Source organism: Pseudomassariella vexata, assembly GCF_002105095.1.
Source record: "Pseudomassariella vexata strain CBS 129021 chromosome Unknown BCR38scaffold_10, whole genome shotgun sequence".
NCBI classification, from domain to species: domain Eukaryota; kingdom Fungi; phylum Ascomycota; class Sordariomycetes; order Amphisphaeriales; family Pseudomassariaceae; genus Pseudomassariella; species Pseudomassariella vexata.
The window spans coordinates 197,514-218,423 of NW_024467965.1; the positions used below are offsets into that span (position 1 = coordinate 197,514).

General features: G+C 49.9%; 9 protein-coding genes across 9 annotated transcripts; 6 read left to right on the plus strand and 3 right to left on the minus strand.

Moving 5' to 3' along the window:
- Positions 1 to 263: 263 nt before the first annotated feature.
- BCR38DRAFT_347208 (uncharacterized protein) lies at positions 264 to 2,058 on the minus strand (the record flags this gene model as incomplete). Its single annotated transcript, XM_040856321.1, has 2 exons — positions 264 to 1,870; positions 1,938 to 2,058. The coding sequence occupies 2 exons, from the start codon at positions 2,056 to 2,058 to the stop codon at positions 264 to 266; spliced, it is 1,728 nt and encodes a 575-aa protein (XP_040713333.1).
- Positions 2,059 to 2,429: 371 nt separating this feature from the next.
- On the plus strand, positions 2,430 to 3,697 carry BCR38DRAFT_439713 (Mss4-like protein). Its single transcript, XM_040860652.1, has 2 exons — positions 2,430 to 2,837; positions 3,098 to 3,697. The coding sequence occupies exons 1-2, from the start codon at positions 2,612 to 2,614 to the stop codon at positions 3,472 to 3,474; spliced, it is 603 nt and encodes a 200-aa protein (XP_040713334.1). The 5' UTR covers positions 2,430 to 2,611; the 3' UTR covers positions 3,475 to 3,697.
- A 6,344-nt stretch (positions 3,698 to 10,041) lies between these two features.
- On the plus strand, positions 10,042 to 10,649 carry BCR38DRAFT_310326 (uncharacterized protein; the record flags this gene model as incomplete). Its single annotated transcript, XM_040854647.1, has 2 exons — positions 10,042 to 10,082; positions 10,157 to 10,649. Coding segments are annotated over 2 exons (534 nt in total), but the record flags the coding sequence as incomplete, so codon positions are not given.
- On the plus strand, positions 10,544 to 11,399 carry BCR38DRAFT_30633 (uncharacterized protein). The gene has a single exon (XM_040854618.1). The coding sequence runs from the start codon at positions 10,792 to 10,794 to the stop codon at positions 11,353 to 11,355; it is 564 nt and encodes a 187-aa protein (XP_040713336.1). The 5' UTR covers positions 10,544 to 10,791; the 3' UTR covers positions 11,356 to 11,399.
- Positions 11,400 to 11,432: 33 nt separating this feature from the next.
- Positions 11,433 to 12,713, minus strand: BCR38DRAFT_494331 (uncharacterized protein; the record flags this gene model as incomplete). The annotated part of the gene is made up of 3 exons (XM_040864721.1): positions 12,091 to 12,713; positions 11,519 to 12,013; positions 11,433 to 11,483 (listed from the first exon to the last, which is right to left on the minus strand). The coding sequence occupies exons 1-3, from the start codon at positions 12,406 to 12,408 to the stop codon at positions 11,433 to 11,435; spliced, it is 864 nt and encodes a 287-aa protein (XP_040713337.1). The 5' UTR covers positions 12,409 to 12,713.
- Positions 12,714 to 13,196: 483 nt separating this feature from the next.
- BCR38DRAFT_467283 (uncharacterized protein) lies at positions 13,197 to 14,511 on the minus strand (the record flags this gene model as incomplete). Its single annotated transcript, XM_040862744.1, has 5 exons — positions 13,197 to 13,283; positions 13,313 to 13,329; positions 13,413 to 13,789; positions 13,934 to 14,294; positions 14,394 to 14,511. The coding sequence occupies 5 exons, from the start codon at positions 14,509 to 14,511 to the stop codon at positions 13,197 to 13,199; spliced, it is 960 nt and encodes a 319-aa protein (XP_040713338.1).
- A 1,923-nt stretch (positions 14,512 to 16,434) lies between these two features.
- Positions 16,435 to 16,954, plus strand: BCR38DRAFT_411146 (uncharacterized protein; the record flags this gene model as incomplete). The annotated part of the gene is made up of 3 exons (XM_040858542.1): positions 16,435 to 16,438; positions 16,480 to 16,606; positions 16,660 to 16,954. The coding sequence occupies 3 exons, from the start codon at positions 16,435 to 16,437 to the stop codon at positions 16,952 to 16,954; spliced, it is 426 nt and encodes a 141-aa protein (XP_040713339.1).
- Positions 16,955 to 17,041: 87 nt separating this feature from the next.
- Positions 17,042 to 18,038, plus strand: BCR38DRAFT_487018 (uncharacterized protein; the record flags this gene model as incomplete). The annotated part of the gene is made up of 2 exons (XM_040864102.1): positions 17,042 to 17,227; positions 17,481 to 18,038. 2 exons carry the CDS (start codon positions 17,042 to 17,044, stop codon positions 18,036 to 18,038), a joined length of 744 nt encoding a protein of 247 aa, XP_040713340.1.
- Positions 18,039 to 19,109: 1,071 nt separating this feature from the next.
- On the plus strand, positions 19,110 to 19,789 carry BCR38DRAFT_439719 (chaperonin 10-like protein). The gene has a single exon (XM_040860653.1). It carries the CDS (start codon positions 19,186 to 19,188, stop codon positions 19,744 to 19,746), a length of 561 nt encoding a protein of 186 aa, XP_040713341.1. The 5' UTR covers positions 19,110 to 19,185; the 3' UTR covers positions 19,747 to 19,789.
- The last annotated feature ends 1,121 nt before the right edge of the window (positions 19,790 to 20,910 follow it).

Below are 20,910 nucleotides of genomic sequence, written 5' to 3' on the forward strand. Positions count from 1 at the left end.
TCCAGTTTAGCATAGCATTGGCGTTTTGGTTTTGGTAGGCTGCGGTCTGATACAGGGTCGCGTAGGCCTTTTTTGCACATAGTAATTCAAGAGGTAGTTGGAAAGATCGGATTGTCTCAATTGTCCTACTGCTGAGAAGGCTTAAACCTAGCGTGCAATTTTGACCAATCATGGCTTCCCAATTTCGCAACCAGGAGTCTAATAGAGCTTTGTCTCTCGGTGAGTGTAAGGCGGCAGGTATGTTATTTGTTCTATCCCTCCATTTACTGCCACACATTCGAGAACAGATCATCGTTTCCAAATCCGCTGGCGGGCTTAGCAGTAGCGCTGGCGGTAGTGCCCGTGTTTCCACCCGTGCTGCTAGTCCAACCACCGAATTCTTCATCAGCTGCTACTTTGGGTGCCGTGCTGAATCCTCCGGACTGCCCCGGAACAATAGCCGTGTTGGCAAATGACCCGCCCGAACTTCCCCAACCAAAGCCGCTGCCCCCAAGTGGCGATGGCTTGCTCACTCCAGGGCTCTTGTAAACTGGCGTTGCTGGGGCAGCAGCAGCTGCTGCAGGTTCGCCCCATGCATTGCCCCATACATCCGAATTATTCCAAGTCGCCGTACCGGCTACTGGCGCTGGCTGAGGTGTGGGCTTTGGAGATGACAGGTTGAAAACCGAATCCAATCCTGAGGAAGGTGCCGACGGCTTCGGGGGAGATAGAGGTGCTTTGGGTTGGGAAACAGGTACCGGGCTGGACAGGTCAAATAGGTCACCAAAGGAGGATGAAGCTGGTTGAGCTGGTTTAGCAGAAGCCGCGGTTGAAGGTGAGCCCCATCCTCCAAAACTGTCAGACGACGCCATGGATGGCTGCTGTTGAAGTGCTGCTGGTTTGGCTGGTTTGGAGTCAAAGAAGCTGCCACCGCTCAAATTCGGAAAGGCAGGGTTGGATTGGGGAGTTGGTTTGTTGCTTGCCATATTTGCAAGCCCTGCAAAGGCATCATTCGGCGGGCTCTTGGGTGATGCCACATTTCCAAATCTTAGTCCGGCAAAGGCATCGTCAAGTCCACCACCGGTTGACTTCTGGGCTTGATGCCCGAATGTCGGCGATTGCAGAGGTGGGGAATTCATCCCTCCATACCCACCGAATGAGCCTTGTGAAGCATGAGAAGGTTGTGGTTGTGCCTGCGGTCGCGGTGCTGCAGCGTATAGAGACAGGATGGATTGCTTGAGGTCTGGCCGTGACTGGCTACCGCCCATACCTGCACTACCCGTGGTGCTAGCTGGGCGGGGAGGAGCAGCAGGCGCGTCACTGAGGAAATCCAGTCCAAATAATGAGTCCTTGGTCGTCGTCGCTTTTGGAGGTGCGGGCGCAGCCTTGGGCGTTGCTTGGGTAGACCGCGGCCCGGCAGTACTGGCTCGCGGAGGTAGATCATCACTGCCAATCAGATCGGCTTGAGGTGCTGCTGCCACATGTCGGGGTGCAGCGGATTGACCAACGGACCCTTTCCGGATTGACTCCTTTTTGTCGATGTTTTGCTTCTCTTTGACGATGCTCAAGGGGATGTCGTCATCGCCCTCAACATCTAAACTGGCAGGGTCCGGGATCGGGCCATCCATAACCCATCTCTTGAGCTCGTACTTTGTTCTAATGAAGTTTTCGATCTTAGCTTCGGATGGCACATGTCCTGAAGCCAGTTTGGCCTCCCAGTACTTGTTGGCTCGCGCGTTGCCCCAGCTGAGGATGCTCTGAAGTTGTTCGTCGGTCCATGAATCAAGATCAACTGATTTCACGCGGGAGATGTGAGTTCCCATGCCTCGATGAATTCCTGAGCATCGAATGCATATAAAGACTCCTAAGTTCCAGCTGGCCCATCGTGGATCTGTAGTCGAAATAAGCTAATGGACAGTGGTGCAGTGCCGCAGTGCCAGCTTTCAGGACGAACTCACGCTTGTTCTTCTTGCAATCGGCGCATATCTTGTTGCTTTCCAGCTTTAACAGGCTCTTGATTGTCGCCTGGTTCTGCGCTGCTCGTTCCGCAGCCGGATTCGGAGCAGCTCGTCTCGACATAGTGGGTTGCAATGGGAATCGTCAAGTCGCCGCGGTGGCGGAAAGTCAGCTGGAAGTAATCAAAAACGTAGTTGTTGTCGTGTGATTGTTGGTTGGCGTTCGTCTGGTAGCAATCCGGAACTCGTTTGGGCATACAATCTGACAGGGTGCAGTAAGTGTGGCTTATTTGAATGCTGCCGTCTATCAATTCACTGCCAGCACCGGATAGCAGCCGCCAAAGCGACATTGTGGTCAATTTGAGATCTGGTCGCGCTAACGGAGATCGCTGCATTCAATGATCCGAGTGTCTTGGCACTTCTGATTGATAATAGGTGGGCGAAGTGGGGTCGGGCGGTCCGCCACCTTTAGTCATTGTTGCAGAGCTAGAATCACTGACGCCATTACAAGCTTTAGCTTAACCTCTGGAAGCCCTTATAAGCTAAACGGAATGGTGATTCCAAATCAACCAGAATCCTGCAACAACCTAACGCCATCAAACAGCTTACTTTCATATCTATAAATCTCGACCATCTCCTCAGACACAACTTGATTTGTCTTGGGGCAGACAGAATCCATGCGATTGTACTCATTTCCAAGTTTGCTCCGCACCTTCTTTACTTTCTCGGCTTTCACCAGAGCTCGTGTTACGGCCAGAGTTGATCAGTCACTTCATTCAAACCCAAACTTCAAATCCATGCCATCCATCCCCTTCCTCGGAAGCTTGTTTGGATCTAACTCTGGCCAAATGTCTTATCCCGATCAAAGGAGCGACGATGAGTGGCGGGCGGTGTTGAACAAAGGTAAGTAAACCGCTTCTCCGGGTATCTGTATGTATTATTTGGCCAGCCGAGGCGGGACCAGGTGGATGTCATAGCCCAAACTTCCACCGCTCTGCTAGGTCACGGATACAGATTGGGCGAAGACTGTTACAGTTCCTCTTTGCCCTCCATGGAGTTCAGTAATGTTCTTGATTTTGTTGAAATCATTAAATTCCCGGTGCCCCCTACCATCAACTAGCCGACTATTATGAATATCAAACAGACTTCTAACAAGAGTACAGAACAGTTCAATATTCTGAGGAAGAAGGCGACGGAAGCTCCATTTACTGGCAAATACAACAACTTCCATGAGACCGGGGTCTATACATGTGCCGGATGCGATGCGCCTCTGTACAAGTCTAACCACAAGTTCTCATCCCACTGCGGATGGCCTGCGTATTTCGACAGTATCCCGGGCGCTGTAACCCGCCATGAGGATCGCTCTTATGGTCTTCGAACTGAAATCGTTTGCTCCAACTGTGGTGGACATCTTGGTCACGTTTTCAAGGGCGAAGGCTACCCAACTCCGACCGACGAGAGACATTGTGTCAACAGTATCAGTTTAAACTTTTCGGCAGAGAGCAAGTCGGCTCAAGAGGATAAGCCGGCTCAGGGATAATCATAGCTTGTAGAAGGAAAAATCACCTTCGTTGAGTAATCTTACATGGTGGCGAGTTGACATAGCTGGGGAAGTCACAAGCTGTATAAATTAATATGTCAAGCTGGATCTGTGAATGTAGTATGCTTGTAACAGTGTAGCAACTTGATCCACCGTTACTTGAGAGTTAACGAACCACTGCGAACTAGTGTGACCAAATTTCAGTGGGGGGGAATTATGACACAGGATATGTTTGGGTGCGTGGTAAGTGCCAGAATTTCTGTGGCACAAAATACCAGATGCGGCGTATGACTCAGCCTTTGCTTCTGTGAATATCTCACTACTTATAGCCTAAATCTAATAATATGGGCCAACCCGTAGCTATGATATCCAAGTAGCTATCACGACAGGATGACTTGGGTTCAAGGAACTGTAAGGAAATAATAGCATCGTAATCTTCAAACAATGCAATCAGCTTGAAATGGCCTGGCTTCTTCTATATGCATTACACGATTTGACCACATGGATTGTGGTCGCTGCTAGTATGTCATATAGCTCGTGGAGGCCTACCACTGACCCTTGCGTTTTCAAGTGGAGACTTATCCCTGATTCCAAACTTTATACTTTATTCCTACAACACCCATCCATCATTTTCCATCTCGCCTGTGTCCAGACAAGCGCTGGTGTTCCATAATAGGCGTATTCTTGATACGCGTACATGGTATCGTATAGTCGTCGTAAATAGTGTATGACCTGATATGCTTCCTTCATGCCGCCAGTGAGGGGACTGATACAGGTCACTTTCGGTACCAAACCAAAAAAGGGTATGTATAGTGTGACTGATTTCCACCACATTCTTCCCCAAACTAAATTGAAGTAGAGGATAAAAACCCGTACCGTGAACCCAACATCGAAAGTTTTGAGTTGAAAAGCTTTCCCGAAGAACGCCACAGAGGGCCGGGAGCGAAGTTTTTGAGAATTTCCCGAACAGTCGGTTCAGGACTGAGCATCCCGAGTCACAATCGTCCGCCTATCTCCTTGAGGGGAATCTATCAAAGTTCCAGGTACTTCGTATTCTTAGGGGAAATGAGGATCGGGGCGTCGAGGTCTTAGTCAATTGTGGCATCCTCATCGTTCAGGTATTCGAAGGTGATGTTTCGGTGTAAATCTAACTCCCAACAGTATAGACTTTTCTGGTCTCAGTATCGTGGATAAGAGACCATTTGCGGAGCATCATAGGTGTTCCTGATCTTACCGACGGCCAAAACCAGTGCCGAATTATTTTGCTCTCGTTGTGCTTAGTCGATGCGTTTCTGACCTTGGCGTGCTCCTTGTCGCTGGTTGAACGAGTTGTTGTCGAATAGTCTCGTCTAGGTTTTCTTCAGCCCAAGCACCAAAAGGCCTGATGCAGTTCCTTCTGCTTCGGAGTTTTGGAAAAGCCTTGGCTCGGTTCACTGGGGCCCATTCCAACAAGCTTGATGCTGATCGGGTTCTGTGTCGTCTCCGGCTGAGTTGGGCGTTTCTGCTGTTGAGTTGTTTTGTCTCTGCTCTCTAAAGCCCAGGGACCGATGAATTCGACATAGGGCCGTTTATCCGGCGTGTAAAGCTTGATTGGGAATTGCCTCTCTGTCGGCGGAGACTAGGGATCAGTTTGGATGACTCCTCTCCAGAGTCGACGGTCTCTGACTATATCGTGCAGTTGCCATGATGAATGTTGAAAAGCAAGTGTTGCTATGCTGTTGAGTACCAATTATTTACTGGGGGAATAGAGAAATGGGAGAATTATGTGAAGGGAAGTGTAAACTAAATAGTTATTGCTGCGACGAGGATCTTACGACCAAGTAGCCATCGGTAGTGTAACGGGCTGAGTGGTATGGGCCATCCCGCGACCCATAGTCACCCGCAAATCTTATTCCATACCTAGTCCTTCTTGATATAAGTCACATATTCAAGGTGGGGCCAATCCATCTTCGTAGTTGTGATACGATACGGGTAGAAGCGACCGGAGAGGCTCGTCGGGATTATCGTTCCCCTCGCCTTCTAGAAGCTGAACGAAAAAGGAGGTGGCTAAGTAATAATAAGTTAGTACGGTTCGACGGTTCTACGCATGGACGAGAAAGAGGTATTTAGGTCCTTTGTCGCTCCATGGCCACAGTCTCGATCCCGTCTGACATCTCCTCAAGCCCATGATGACGCGTGGCAGCCTATACTGCTGGATCAGTCTAGCCGACTTAGAACTCGTTCGACGGAAGACTATCTTTCTCACCGAGTTCGACTTTATAATTTGCAGATGACCAGCTATTGTTTGTGCTGCGTTGAAGTATTGCATCCTTCTCATCGCTTGAATCCTCCAAGTTGCAGCGAGTCGAACGTGGCTGGTACTGTAATGATATAACCGTTGACACCGCCGCATATAGGACAGCGAAATCGCGAGCATTAAGAATCGTTTACTACGTTTCTAATCCTTCGTCTTAAACCTCGACTCTGACCCCTGACTTCCAGCTCTATCGGCGGCTGAGGTAACAGAGTTTACCGCGACAATTCTATTTTCTCTCTGTCGTAGATGGCCTCTGGAGGGCCAAAACCAAACAGGACACCAATTCGCGCGTCCCGAATGTTAAATTAGACAGTATATTGAAACTAGCACAGATAGCTTGGAATCAACAGCCGCTCGAGGTTCTGAATCTCCGGCCAAGCGATGCAGCTAGTCAGGAAATTGAGGTTGAGTATGTCTTGTTTGTCCTAAACGGCCTTCTAAGCTAACTAATCCCTATATCATTGTTGCCGTCCACAGCCTCGGAGCGAAGGTGGATTGGTCGTGGACCTAGAAAGATGGAGAAAAACATGTCCGCTGGCTGAAATACTCTGAGATGCTTCCTTCCGTAATGCTAAACGCACGAATCGTAGCCTACAGTTATGGGTCAAGACAGCACGTGAATGCCCTAAGACTCGTCTTGAACTCTGTAGCGAAGATTTGGTGAGGAGCCTGCACAGCTCTCGCACTACTGTCCTAGACCGTCCGGTTATCTTTATCGGACAAAGCCTTGGCGGTTTGGTTATGTTATATGTGGGTTTACAAGATCTGTGCATATTTCTTGCCTGATAATAGATAGTTATCATCTGTGTATGTCTAATAAGGCCTGCTATGCGCTGAACGCAACGAAGAATTCAGGTACCTACCGGCACGGACGGTCGGTAGTGTAAGAACTTCTATAACTTGGCCGTATATAGGTAGTAGAAGAGGAATCTACTCGTATCTCCGGCCGGGGTCGGGAACCCCTGTTAATGGACCACTTCAGTCTGAACAAGTTCTCAAGCCCAAATTAACGTTATTTAAGACCTCAACACATATTATCAATATTTGCACAAACGAGTAAGTCTGGAGTTTTTGGGGCACAAGCCAATCTAAGAAAACTCCTATGTACCGCAACGTTACTTCATGGATCCGTTTGGGCGAAACGACAATTTCGTCGGGCGTGAAAATGTCCTGAAGTAGCTTGAGACAATCACCCCGGGTGCGAACCAGTATGAATGCCAGAGGAGCGCCAAAGAGGGCCTTGGAGGCGTCGGCAAACCCCAGGTAGCCCTCGAGGCCGCCTACCTGGTCTTAGATACCCATGAGGACTGCTCTGTCTTCTGGGTCCCGAACGTGGACATCACCAGCTTTGAGAACATCTATCTCAGGACCAGTCAAACACTCGGCGTCAAAGGGCTCGAGGATGATAAGGCAGACGTCAAAGCTGCTTGTGAAGAACGCCCTGTAAGACAAAAGGGCTGGCAGCTGGCTCTTGATCATCGATAATGCGATGATCTAAATTTGGTAACAGCACTCTCCGACTCTCTTCTATTCAACCGGAAAGGCTAAATCCTATCTGCGACTAGAAACCATACTGCGGTATCAAAACTTCACATCTAGCCGGAAAATGTTAAAAGGGTTGGAGAAATGAGCCGTGAGGAATCAGGCCCTTAAGGTGCTAAAAAGTAACGTGGGGGGACGCTAGTGCCGCGACTCTGTAAGTACGGTAAAGTTACTCGGCTACCTTACGGATTTGCCTCTTACTAATAGACAAGCGTCTACATATATGTTATAGAGATGAGATATCAACTAATTAGTATCTTCATTACTAACAGTTAAGTGATAATACTATATTAACTGCTAAGCCGACATTTACGGGATCGCCGCCGCTACGAGGCTTAGAAGAACCCAGTAGGCGCGACTTGGCTAATTTCGGCGACTATATTACACGAGATTAACCACTTGCTGCAGATTACCTAAGGTTAATATATTTCCTCTCAGAGAAGGATATCCTGGCATCCTTACTTCTCTTAGAAGAGGATGATTTTGAAGATGAACTAATTAACACTTTAAAAGGTTATACGTTTATTATCTAGCGGGGCGACTCCGACTTGTTCGACTAGCTGCACGTAACTAGCTACAGGTTGAGAATAGCCTACGAATATCATACAGCACCTATTAAAGGTGTAACCCTTCCCTAAGCACGAGAACAGGGAGATCTGGATAAGTTATTTACCGCATAGGCAGTCGGTACTAGACTTTCGAGAGGACCGTTCTAACCAGATATATAAGGCTCTTCTATTCAATCTTGGGGAAAGTTGAAAATTACTTAGGAAGTACGAGAAGGCCGGGCGGATACATCGGCAAACCCTCGAGCTGAAGAGACGGCGCTAAGCCGCGAGCATCCACGCACACTTGATAGCATGAAAAACCCCGTACTCGTCCTAGATATCCAGGGGAAGTACGAGAAGACCGACAGAACTATATAAACATAGTTGTAGTGATTCGCCAGCACCATTCCCAAGGTCGCAAATCATGGCTCCCTATGATATCCAATTTATTTCCACCTATCAAGACAGTTTCTAGTATCTAGTTATAAGGCTTCTTACGATACCTCGCTGAATCCTGGTCACTATCCGCTTCCCTAGTCTTAAGAATCTATTCACGCACCTTGGCGATAATATCTACGAACATTCCGCCATCTACGTTCAGCCCTGTCCATCTCCTATAGACCCTAAACGCTTCATCCTCGCTCCTCCCATTTCGGTTGCTTCGAGTATCTTCCAGCAAGAAGAGGGGGGTGGCTAGGATAATTGTTACGAACCGTTGGCTCTAACCTGGCCAAAACCAACCCGACAGGCCCTACAATAGGCCATGACGGAACCCCGCAGGAACAAAGCCCCATAAGGACGGAAAGGAACAACTAGGCCCTCGACTGGAGGAAGAGGTCACGTGATAGGGATCACGCTTGGCAGAGTGATCCCCTACTTGGGATCACCAGGAGCGACGTGATCCAAGTGATCCAACGAGATCAGTGAAGGAGAGATGGATATATAAGGGACAGGACTCCCAGGCATTTCATAGATAGACCGTCTCTACTTCAGTGATCAATCTAAGCATCAATCTAACCCATTGGTGAGGCAAACTGCCTTAACGACTCTATTCCCGATTACACTACTTGAATACTTCAGTTACCCAAAGCACTATACTCCATACGTCAGACCCCGATATTATTGCTTGAGGACTCCGCAGCAGGACTTACTTACTAGCACAAACCCTTACAGACTCTTTAGTGGTTTACGCAGCTAGACTATTAGAGGTTTCGTTACAATAATAGCTTGGGATTATTCCCATCACAGGTCTTTCTTCTTTTTTCCCGCGCACTTCAAACCACATATCCACGTGTTTCTGACCCATGACCATCGGGCTTGGTTCTTGGTTCACAGTTTCAATGAGAAAAAGGGGGACCTACACAATGTCCAGCCCACCCTACTCAACAAGTGTCCAACTCGACTTCAAGACCTCAATGAGAACAGATCGAGCCAATTTAACGCGCTTTAGAATTGTGAAGAAGAGGGAGTTCCTACACCTGAAGACGAATGATAACATCTGCATGACCCAGTCTATAGGCGACATATTCGCTCTACAGATGTGGAGGACTGGTTTTTTATCGGCCCAGATGCCGGTAGATTTGAGATTCTTACCAAAGACCTTAAAAGTGACGCTTTTGTCAACGAAAGAGAGACGCCTCGTTCAGGCTTACCGTAGCAAAGTATGGATACGCGCAATCTTCAGAGCACCTACAATAATGCTGGACTGTTTCGAGCATCCAACGCTTGCTACAAGAGGGAGCGCAACACCGGAAAATCCGTAACCGAATATTTCTGTTGGGCCTACTAATCTGCATCGCGAAGTGGATGGCAGCGACAGATTACTTGAGTGCCTTTGTAAGTACTTGATTGAGGGCCTCCCGTCCGAGCGAAGCGGTTGAGAGTGGATACTCATCATGAGCCTTACAAGTGGGTCGAGGTGAGGGCTATCACTAACCACGATTGGGGTGGTGCAGGGAGTCGGGGTTTACATAGTAGATCTGCTGTAAATCCGTGTCACATGATGAAACCAACGTCACATCTGACAAATTCAGGACAGACAACAGTTGATTTGTTCGCTTGCATAAATGAGATATCTGGTACGAAGAAAGCATGCCTCTAGCCAGTGCGAGACGCCAGCAACAATCGGGGACCCGAAATTGCGGATATGCAGGCAATAGCAATTCGAAGATGAAAGCGAAGGAGAAGGCAACCAAGGTAAAGAGTGGATGCCGAACTTGCAAGTGAGCCAGCCTCTCTAAAGTCAATCCACCTCTCCTTTTCAGAAATTCACGTCAATTTGCTCATCATGCTGGAGGACTCGGAAAGTGAAGTGTGACGAGGGAAGACCGGCCTGTGCGAGATGCCTGTCGAGTGGCCGGGTTTGTCAGGGTTATGGAATTTGGGGAGGAGGGAACACCTCCCTCGATCTTGTTCGTTCCGGCCCAATCAAGCATGTACTCAGCACCATTACCCCAGAGAGTAAGGATGAGCTTTGCTGTCTGGAATGGTTTCGGGGTCGGACCGCCGTGAAGTTACAGGGGCCGTTTGGATCCTCCTTCTGGGGCTCGCTGGTTATCCGAGCAAGCTTGGAAGAGCCGTCCATCTTCTGCGCCATGCAAGCCCTCAGATCTGTTCACAAGAGAGTCACCGTTGGCGTGGCTGGATTGGGGTCGGAGGGGGATCCTGACCGACTGGAACAATTCACTCTGCGCCAATATAGCAAGGCCATAAACCACCTCCTTCAGCCTCAATTCGTTTCCGGGGATAAGGCGTCGCTTCGTGTCGCTCTTATCTCCTGCATGTTATTATCTGTCGCCATCTCTAAGGTCAGGTACCAGTTACTATATCTGTACCATCTCATAACCAATATTATAGCTGACGCATGTCTTTGGCCGGATAACGAGATGACTTTCGAGACTCACTGCCACGGCTTCTCCTCTATCATCATCCATGCAATTAAATTTTTGGAAGCTGTTCGAGCCATTCATAACTCGAACAACCCCGTTTTCCGATCAGGCTCGGAGCTGTCTCTCTTCAATGCCGATATTGGCTGGACCCCCTCTGTATTATACGACCCTCCACTGCCGGGTTCACTGTATTAGACTCGGAGCCATCAAACTCCTGCGCGCACTTCCCAGCAAGGAGGGCATTTGGAATGCAATTTTTGTAGCCTCGGTGGCAGAAGAGATTATGCAGATTGAAGAAGGGGACTATTACAAGGATACCCCAGTTGACGACGACTTTCCTTTGAAAAGCCCGCCCCAGGACCAGGACCTGAGTTTACCAACGCTGCCAGCGTCGCGCAGGGTACATGACGTTCAAGTTGTCTTGCCTGACAGCCCGTCAGGAAAAGCGGTGTTGAACTGCAAACGGAATAAGAGTGAGGGCGGCTACGAAGTCATAACGAAAGAATACGTTCTCGGTCCGCCAACTGGAATCGCAAAGGAAGAGTGTAATGAAGATAGAGTTCTAACAGAAGCCTTCGGGGCCACGGGTCTGGCTTTTAACCGTTAAGAAGACAAGAAATTCTGGCCAATTGGTCTGTGAGTCAAAGGTCTCACGACGGAGAGTCGGATTCGAGCCTCTCAGATTTACTGCCCTTTCAGTTCCTTCTGAGTCCACTCCCAGACATTCTTCGCCAGCTCCGTGTCGAGTATGAGACTAGAGGGTCATACACTCCAACAGGCTCATAGTGCAGGCCACTCGCCACCCCTTCGGCCGTCGCCGCCCACAACTGGTTCTTAACGCCCTCTTCAACAGGTCGGACGAGTTTCGGCGCCAACTCAGTCTGCAGGTGCAACACCTGCTCATCGCCAGGCTCCCGCGAGAATAGCTGCGTTGACACCACGCCCGGGTCAATCGAGACTATGGTCAACTCCGGGTGGTGTTTGGTGAACTCCTGCGGGTACAGCATGATGGCGATCTTGCTCTGCACGTAACGGTTCAAAGGTGTGACACCCTCAAGGGACTTGAGCGTTTCAAATTGGATCTTCTCGGGACCGGCGTACTTCCGGGCGGCTGAGGCGAGGCTGACGACGCGCACGGGGCGAGAACTGGCTGTCTTGACCATTAGAGGCGTAAGGAGCTTCAGAAGGAGGGCGTGACCAAGGTGGTTGGTGCCCATCTGGATTTCGTAGCCGTCCTTGGTCAGCTTAGGGGGGGCAGCCGAAGACTAGCGGCGGGAGTTGCTCAGCATGCTGTGAGAGGGAAATCCGGGAGAATAGAAAAGGGGGACTACTTACGTCCAACATTGAGGTACAGAATGTCCAGTCGGGGCGAAGACTCGAGCACCGCCTTGGCGGCACTCTTAATTGAGTCGAAGGAGCAGAGGTCTAGCTCTAGGAAGGTGGCATTCGCACCCGGTATTTGGCTTTCAATATCGGCAACGGCTTCATTGCCCTTTTCAGGGCTACGAGCGGCCATCCAGATGTGTGCCAGCTTGTGCTTGGCGAGTTGTAGAGCAGATTGCTTCCCCATTCCACTGTTGGCACTGGTGATGAGGATGACCTTACCCTCTAGGGAAGGGATATCGGTGTCTGGGTTGAAAGATGCGCCTTGAGTGGGCATTTTGAGATGCTGAGGGAGAATATTGTAAGAGAAGTTTTATGTTAATTTGGGATGCTGATAGGGGCTGAGGTAAAGACTGGCCCGCTGGCTACTTATTACCCGCAGTTGTTTCGGTGCTCGGGAGGTTGGCTTCCCAGTCCGTAGAGTAATGTGTTGTTTCACAGAATTTGGAGCTAGGATATCTCGCACGGCATGCATCCTTCAACAGAAGTACCTCTTACGACTCTCCTATCTGTAGGAAACGCTGTATGTCAAGACATGATAAATCGGGCCAATTAAAGCCTATAGTTTCCAAGCCAATGGCCGTAAACCATATATAATATTGTACACATGGGAAAGGGTGGAGATCCCAGACTTAACTACCAACCTACTTCTATGCTCGGAAATGCAACGCTATGATTGGCGTTGGTCCCAGCAAGCCTAGAAGGCTGGATACAAGCCCCGCGCCTCGAGTAGTTTCCCGGTTCCAGTTTCCAGCCAACAGGCTGACGAAGGCCACCCTGCCATTGGTGATCCACCTTGGAAAGGCATTTAGTACGTGAAACCTGGTTTCGACAAGACGGAGTGTGTTGTGCCCTTGGAGAAGATGCCCGGGGCTGACTCCTGTATTCTAATAGCGGTATCAGGCTCCAAATGAAACCTAGTTTTCTCTATTGCTAGTGATAAAAAAGAAATCTAGTCGAAAGGTTATTATTATGACAAGCCCACTCCCTCCCTAATCCTTCCCAAAAGTCCCCCAAACCAGTACAGACGGCGGAAAACACGGTAGAGAATACGGAATCCAAATCTTAGAGGTATGGTCTAACTTGGTCCTCGGTCCACTCCCAGAACTTCCGCGTTCCTCCCGTTCCACCCTCGGCCTCCGACTTGATCGCCTTGTTCAGATCTTCTCTGATGGGTATACACGACCAAATGGAACAACTAGCGGGTGGTTATAGTCAGCCAACTAAGGTCCTTGTTGTTTTCGGGGTCGGGAGGGTTAGGCAAACTGAGCAAACACTTACCCCAGCACCCAGTCTTCTGAATAGTGATATCTGGCGAAAGGCCAGCATAAAGCTCCGTGTACGCTCCGTTGACAGGCGGATACATAATCAGTTTTGTGACAATCCTCATTCCGATACCCTGGTCACGGTACAGGGCTGACTGCAAATTCCCCGGGTTCACGGGGACACTGATGACGCCGTCGGCCTTGTGGCGTAGAGCGTACTCGACGCCGTGGGACCAATTGCCTACCTTGCTGAACCAGTACCGCTCGTTACCGGACTTCTTGGCGAGGACCTCGGTTTGCATCATGTCCCCTGTGGCGCCGATATTTTTCTCGCCGAACATCTCGGCCGCGGAAGAGGCGAGCCAGACGACTCGAACTATGTTTGGCGGTGCCCTGGATCCGTGAGAATCAGCTCCTGGGTCAAGTTTCTGTATATATTGGGTGATTTGGGGGCAAAAGAGCGCGATCCGAAGAACCTCCCTGTTTCGACAGGCTGCTGCATATTCAGCCAGACAAAAGCAAGGCGAGAAAACTTACGTTTTGGCAGTTCCAACCAAAATGGGTGTGAGCAGCCGCGCGAGCAAAAAGCCGCCCAAAACGTTGATCCCAACGTGCTGCTCGTAGCCCTGGGGTGTCGTGGTGAGCTTCTTTTCAGACGACATAATGCCGGCGTTGTTGAAAAACACATGGAGCTGACCTTCCATGGCGAGGAAACGCTCCACGGTGGCCTTGATGGAGCTCAAGTCGGCGAGATCCAGGCGCAGGAAGGTCATGGCTCCCTTAGAGGCTGGCACGGCCTTCTTGATGTCGGCTATGGCTTTGTTTGTTTTATCGGCTGAGCGAGCGAGCATGTAGACTCTGCCATTCTTGGAATAGAGCATGCGTGCGAGTTCCTTCCCTGTTACGGATTACAACTGAGTCAGCTCGGTTCAGTGGTAATCAGATGGAGTGCGAGAGAGCGACTTTTTGCGTGAGAATAGATGTAATAATTCTTTGCCGACACCTGTGTTGGAACCCGTCACGATGTAGACTTTCCCGGAAAGATCTGGCACCTGCGACTCGGTGAAGCGAGGTTTCGGCGGGAAGGCCTGCGTCAAAGAACTCTTCAGCGACATTTTGGACTGTAGACGAATATTGGCGGCGATAGATGGTGGATTAAATATCAAAGTTCTGTCTCTTCTCGAAAGACGCAGGTGATCGTATTTTTACATCACCGGAAATGCAAGAAAGAGAAGGAGTCCTGGGAAGAAAAACACGCATAGAGAAGCAAGTTCCTGTATTGCTTCAAACTGAAGCCAATCACAGCGTTGCCATTCCGAGAAAATAGCTAGCCCTCTTTGATACCAGGTTGCATCGAAACAGTACTCATCCTGGACCAATGACATCTGTGTGAGTCCGAGGTGCCCGTGGAGGAATGGGCCAATCGGGACGGGCCAATTCTCCAACTGAGTTAAGGCATGCCGATGCCTATAAGGGAGTTAATAAGCTTACATCTGCGAAGGAATTGACCTAGAGTCTATTGTCTGCATATAGTCTAGCTTGGATTATTATCCGTCATACAAAACGACTCCTTCGGGGAGTTTAGAGCCAATCAGGCACTCCGGTTTCCGAAAGGATTCATTTTTATGGTGGCACATTTCTTGGATGCCACTCACCACCGAGCCTTCTGCCTTATACTAAGAGCACTTAAGCAATATGTAAGTAAGGGTGTGACCAATGCAGGCTAGGGAGGGGAGACTATAGGAAGTGCCTACGACTTATAGAATCTTGTAAGAAGTAACTTGAAGCTGCAGTGGTACCCTACCGATCATAGCAAACCCAGGTGGATGCTAGCTTTTCTCTCGCGTCCTCTCTCTCCCGACTCTCCCATTAGCAAGATGCCTTTTTATGGGCCAGGCTCAGCCAGTGATGCTGTAAGCAGGCTGGAAATCTAATTCATGCTGTAGGCTGGCGCGTGTCTACACAACTATGGACCACTTATCCCTATAATATACACTTTTCCAAATGCAGGTTTACAGGCGCTCCTACCAATATAACACGCTCCCCCAGTATCGTAGCGAAAACAGCTTTGCTTCAGCAAACCTAGATGTGAACTGACTGGCATTTCGTACTGCCAATAGCACTTGAATACTACAACGACCCCCACACTATGATCTAGGATCCCCGCCCTGCGTTAGTGCCCCGCTACGTCGTGTAAGTGATCTGCGCTAACATGCAGAAATTGTACAACTGCCGAGGCCTCGACTTTAAGTCTGCTGGCTACTCTAAGCAAGGAATTGAAAACTAGCACAGTTTTAGTGCTGGAATCTAAATAATATCTGAGAAAAGCTATTGAAGTAGCTTTGATCCTGATACCGGGCTGTCTATTGTTAGAGTCGCTTATCTCCAAGATGCACTAAGATCTAGAAGACTGACTACAGAAGCAATATCAGCTGAAAGAGGCTGTTTGGAACAACACTCGGGTCGAATTCCGAGGATGAGTGGATGATTGTGCTTATATTGTTATTAGGAACGAGGGAACCACAGAAGTGGTCTATTCTTTGATAGTCTAGTGAATTCTTCGGAACGCTGAGTATAGAAAACCATGCTACCTGTAAGCTCATTTGTTCTGGGACTCGTGCTCATGGATATAGATATTATTGTGGTAGCAAGGCCTGATTCAGAAGGTTTATTCATTCATAAATTAATGTAGCCCAGTTACCATGCTCTAGGAAAGTGTGGCTCTTTAGGCCCTATGTTACACAGCCTCAAATATATGACGAATCCGAGGTCGCTTGTCTTTTTTAGATCTCATAGCCACCAGGATTTGATTTTGGGCGGTGATAGGCGCAAGGAAAATAATTTTACTGCGCGTGACTGTGTGTGGGTGGGTGCGTGGGCGAGGATGAGAATGCATAGTCCTGAGAGGTGCTGGTGTTACTTCCGCAACGTGAAGGCCCCGAAGGAATCCGAGCAACCGTATAGGCAATCCGGTCGGTGCCCCTGAGGTATATTCAGGGCTATGTACTCAACCACGAGATCTTGATCGTGTCATCAACATGCGTAGGGGGATGACTAGCTGCCACACACGACCCAGGAACCAGATTCTACGAACTGGGTAACCACGCCGACTACGCAATCGAACGTTTCATCAGCCGACGATATCGTTGCCGGTCTCCAGTTTGCCAAACAGCACAACGTCCGCCTCGTCGTCAACAACACTGGACATGAGTGAGTTAATGATCTCCTCAAATCACCGTTACTCGTAGCTAAATTTTCTCTAGTTATGCAGGAAGCTCCACCGACAAGGGAGCTCTCGCCCTGTGGACACACAATTTACAAGGCCATGAAGTTATCCAGAACTACGAGAGCAGCAACTATACCGGCCCAGCTGTGAAGCTTGCAGCGGGTACGCAAGGCTACCAAGCCATGGAGTACATGCGCGCAGTCGGGTACCGAATGGTGGGAGGAGAGTGCCCAACGGTGGGAATCGCCGGTGGCCACACGTTGCTCAACAGCAAGCACGGCATGGCAGCCGACTCATTAATCGAGTGGGAAGTTGTGACACCCCAAGGTTAACTGGTGACGGCGAGTCCCGATGGCGAATATGCGGATCTATTCTGGGCTATAAACGGCGACGGAGGCACCTGAGGAGTCGCTGTCAGCATGGCTACCAGGACTTACCCCGAGGGCATCGTTGCAGGCGGCCGCTTTTCCTTCGATATTAGCGGCGTGTGGACTGAAACGTACTGGTATGCCACAGCGAGGCTTTACAACTTCATGCTCAATTGCACTGATAATGGCAACACTCTGACTTGGGCCCAGACTAATACTACCTTTACGGCCCTCTCCGTCAGTGTGGGCCCCCTTGCTACAGGATTTCGGCGACATGAGCGTCACTTACACATTGGAAACTCGCACCGACGAATCCTGTGAGTAAATCTCGGAGCCCCTATCTTCCATGCCTGGAGTGTCTCAGGGGGTGATAGAATCTGTGCTGTGCAACGGAGTCTTACCTATCAAGACATGGCTTCGCCCTCTCTTCTGAGAAAAGATACAAATAGTAGTTACTGACGCCTGGGATTTAACAGACTATAGCCATTAGGAACCAGATTACGGCCCGCTCCCTTACGGCAACGAGATGGCTGCCACCTCCATTTTCACAAGCCGCATCCTGCCACGATCCCTCTTCACCAACCCCTCAAGCCCCGAGTCCCAACGCGTTATGGACGTGCTCAAATGCATCACCAACGCACGGGACGGCCGCTTCACCTTCGGCTACCACGCCATCAGCGTCGGCAATTGGAGTGGCAGCGACAACGCCGTGCTCTCGATCTGGCGCGATGCCATGGCCCTCTGCGTCATTATCAGTCTCTGGGACCGCAGCGTCCCCTTCGATGACATGCTGGGGCTTAAGGAGTTCACTGTTGACGATTTGGTGCCTGCGCTTGAGGAAGCCACCCCCAGCGGTGGTATCTACATGAACGAGATTGACCCCTTGTATCGCGGGAACTGGAAGATGACGGGATTTGGAGACGACAAGTATGACCCTCTTCTTGAGATTAGGAACAAGTACGATCCCGACCACATTCTTTGGAGCCCCATGTCTGTTGGTGGTGACGAGCACACCACAGATGCTGCGGGCAGAGTTTGCAAGGCTTAGTTGGCTCACCGCTGGTTGCTACCTGCTGGTAGCTAGATTTGATTGTATTTGTTTTGTTGAACTTGTTTCTGGGCAGGGGCCCGGAGAGATGGGGCTTTTCTTTTGTTTCCTCCCTTCCCGGAGGTAAGAGGGGATGGAGGGGGTATCTGTTCTTCTTTTTCTTTAATCTGCTACAATCAATACTATTGCTAGATTTGGTATTAGGTTTTTCTGTTATCCTTGCGGTCTGTTTTTGGGTTCTTTGTTTCTTGTTTGTCCTTCGTCGCCGTTTTCGACATGTATTTTAGGACGGACGTCTTCTTTCTCCACTTAACAGACCAAGAGCCACGGGGTACACGCCGCAAGGGTAGCTAGCTGCAATAGAGACATATTTGAAGAGAGCCCCCACTGGCCTGTTATGTGTTTATCTGAACTAAGACACTGCGTTGTACATCTTACCAGGTATGCATATCGATCGGTACTAACCTATTACATTCCTATAATGGGCTCACACACTCGATTTCCCTTGCCCCTTGGGTCATAATACCCTTGTTGTAAGGAATGGATACTTGATGTCTCAAACAACTTGAGAAGTAATATTTGTGAATCAGCTACTTTGCGCAATGCGAGTGAAGAGCCTGTATTAGTGGTGCGGATGGAGAAGACATAAAAAAACCTGCAGCAGCGGATGCCTCGCTGGCATTAGGCTCAGTAAGCCTACGCAATATCTTCTCAATATGTAGCTATTGCATTGGGCACACTAAGAATTTGCATGTCTGAAAAGATGTACCTTTGCCCCACGTGCAGTGTGGGACGCACTATGATCGCAAGACGCTGAGTTGCTAATATGCGGATGAGTCCGCATCATGCCACGATTCGGATGGCAAACCAATTCTCCCAGTGTGACTGCATGATGATATCTGTGTTAAGAATGCCAGCGGCATTTCTTGCGCCGGATGGCGGATACCCGACCATGCATATTATACATGACAGTTGGCCCCTTCGATCACAAGGAAGCCAAGTGGGGGAGTATGAGAGTGGCATATTTGGGTAATACGAAATCTGAGTCGATGAAGAGCAAGTGAAATGTCTTGAAAACCACGCAGTTTGTAGACAGGAGCAGTCCATTATACATCGCCCTTTGACCCAAAGACGCAATCACAGCAACATGGCCCTAAAGACCCAAACAGCAGTTGTTATTCAGGGGAGCAGCAACAAGGGCGAGCTCCCCTTAACCGTATCCCACTCGGTCCCGGTGCCGGGCTTGGTCTCGCCCTACCATGTGCTGGTCCGTGTTCTGGCCGTGGCTCTGAACCCCAACGACCACAAGATGATGATGCACTTCCCCATAGATGGCACCACGGCTGGATGCGACTTTTGCGGCATTATCGACACGGTTGGCGACCCCGCTGAGCACCCTGTTGGGACTCGCGTTTGCGGTGCTGCATTCCCCTACAAGCTTGGCGACACGGGTGGCTCTTTCGCCCACTATCTGGCTGTCGACTCGAGGTTGTTGGTCTGCGTACCCCCCACCTGGACCGATCTGCAGGGAGCTGCATTGGGTGGTGTTGGCTGGTCGACCTTGAGTATGGCCTTCTCTGACTCGAACGCACTCGCATTATCAGGATTGCCTAGCAAGCCAACGGAAAAGCGACAACCAGTGCTCGCGTACGGAGGAGCCACAGCCACTGGTACCTTAGCATGTAAGTGGGGGGTCCACTGTCACTAGCCCATATTGGACTCATCCTTCAATTCTTTAGTTTTTCACGACCTTCCCCTGCGCTGCATTCTCAAGATAGCATAAACACTAATCAATCCAATCGCCAGGAGCGGCTACAATGCCATTGCAGTTACATCGGCGGCATCGGCAGGGCTTGCCGTCAAGTATGGCGCTGTCAGTGTGGCTTCTTACAACACGCCATCCTCACCCTGCGTTGACCAAATCCGTTCGCTGGTGCGGGGTGTACCGATCCGCTATGCACTAGACTGCATTACCGACGCTGATTCCGACGCCATCTGCTTCGAGGCCCTGGGGCGCACCGGCGGGCGCTATGCTTGCCTGGAGCAGTTCCACGACGGTTGGCGGACCCGGCGCGCCGTCAAGGTCAAGGAAGTCATGGGCTTTGAGGTACTAGGGGTTGATGTCGACCTCTAAAATAAGTACTTGAAATACTTAGGTATTCCAGTACGTTGTCAAGAGAGTCGACCATGTAGCACAACAGCTCCAGAGCTTGCTCAACATGTGAGGCTCTGCAAGAATTCTGTAGAACTTGTAGTGGAATATATGCGGTAAAACTGCCCCTTTGCCAGTGGATCTACCGGCATATGGATTAGAGATTTCCCTGACACTGCAATCAGGGTAAGTAAGTAGGTCTGTCTGTAGGGATCTGGATTGGCTATTGGACTGCACCTACACTTGAAAATAAGCAGATATATACGCAGTACTAGTTTGAGGATGTTACAGAAATCAGAAGCTACTCGCTCGTCTTTCTGTTCTAGGTGCCATCGTCACTTTCTTGTTGACTTGCACTTCCAAGTGCGCTTCTATACTAATTGCAGCCCAGGCTGACAGACAGGCCCTTCGAGTCAATTGGAACGCCGCTTGTCATGTTGTTCATGAGCCTCTCGCTAACCAAGTAGATCTACAAATGCCTGTGATAGATGCCGCAGAAACAAGCTGCGGTGCCCACCCCTCGACAACACTTCCCCACCCTGCGGCCGATGTCTGGCCCTGGGCTCGCTATGCAGCACAACCCTCCCAGGCCGCAAAGGCAGTTTATCGACCACTACGCCCGGTAGCCTGAATACGGGAGCCATTCGACCTAAAAAGCAAGCATCACTCTCTCCCCAGGCTCCTTGCGACACGCTCATGTCCTCGTCATCATTAGGCACC

Excerpts from the sequence above, each read along its gene's own strand:
- BCR38DRAFT_30633 (XM_040854618.1), top strand. The coding sequence starts at position 10,792 with ATGCAATTAAATTTTTGGAAGCTGTTCGAGCCATTCATAACTCGAACA.
- BCR38DRAFT_439719 (XM_040860653.1), top strand. The coding sequence starts at position 19,186 with ATGGCCCTAAAGACCCAAACAGCAGTTGTTATTCAGGGGAGCAGCAAC.
- BCR38DRAFT_439713 (XM_040860652.1), top strand. The coding sequence starts at position 2,612 with ATGCGATTGTACTCATTTCCAAGTTTGCTCCGCACCTTCTTTACTTTC. Across the intron at positions 2,838-3,097 it reads GCGGGCGGTGTTGAACAAAG|AACAGTTCAATATTCTGAGG; the intron begins GTAAGTAAACCG and ends ACAAGAGTACAG.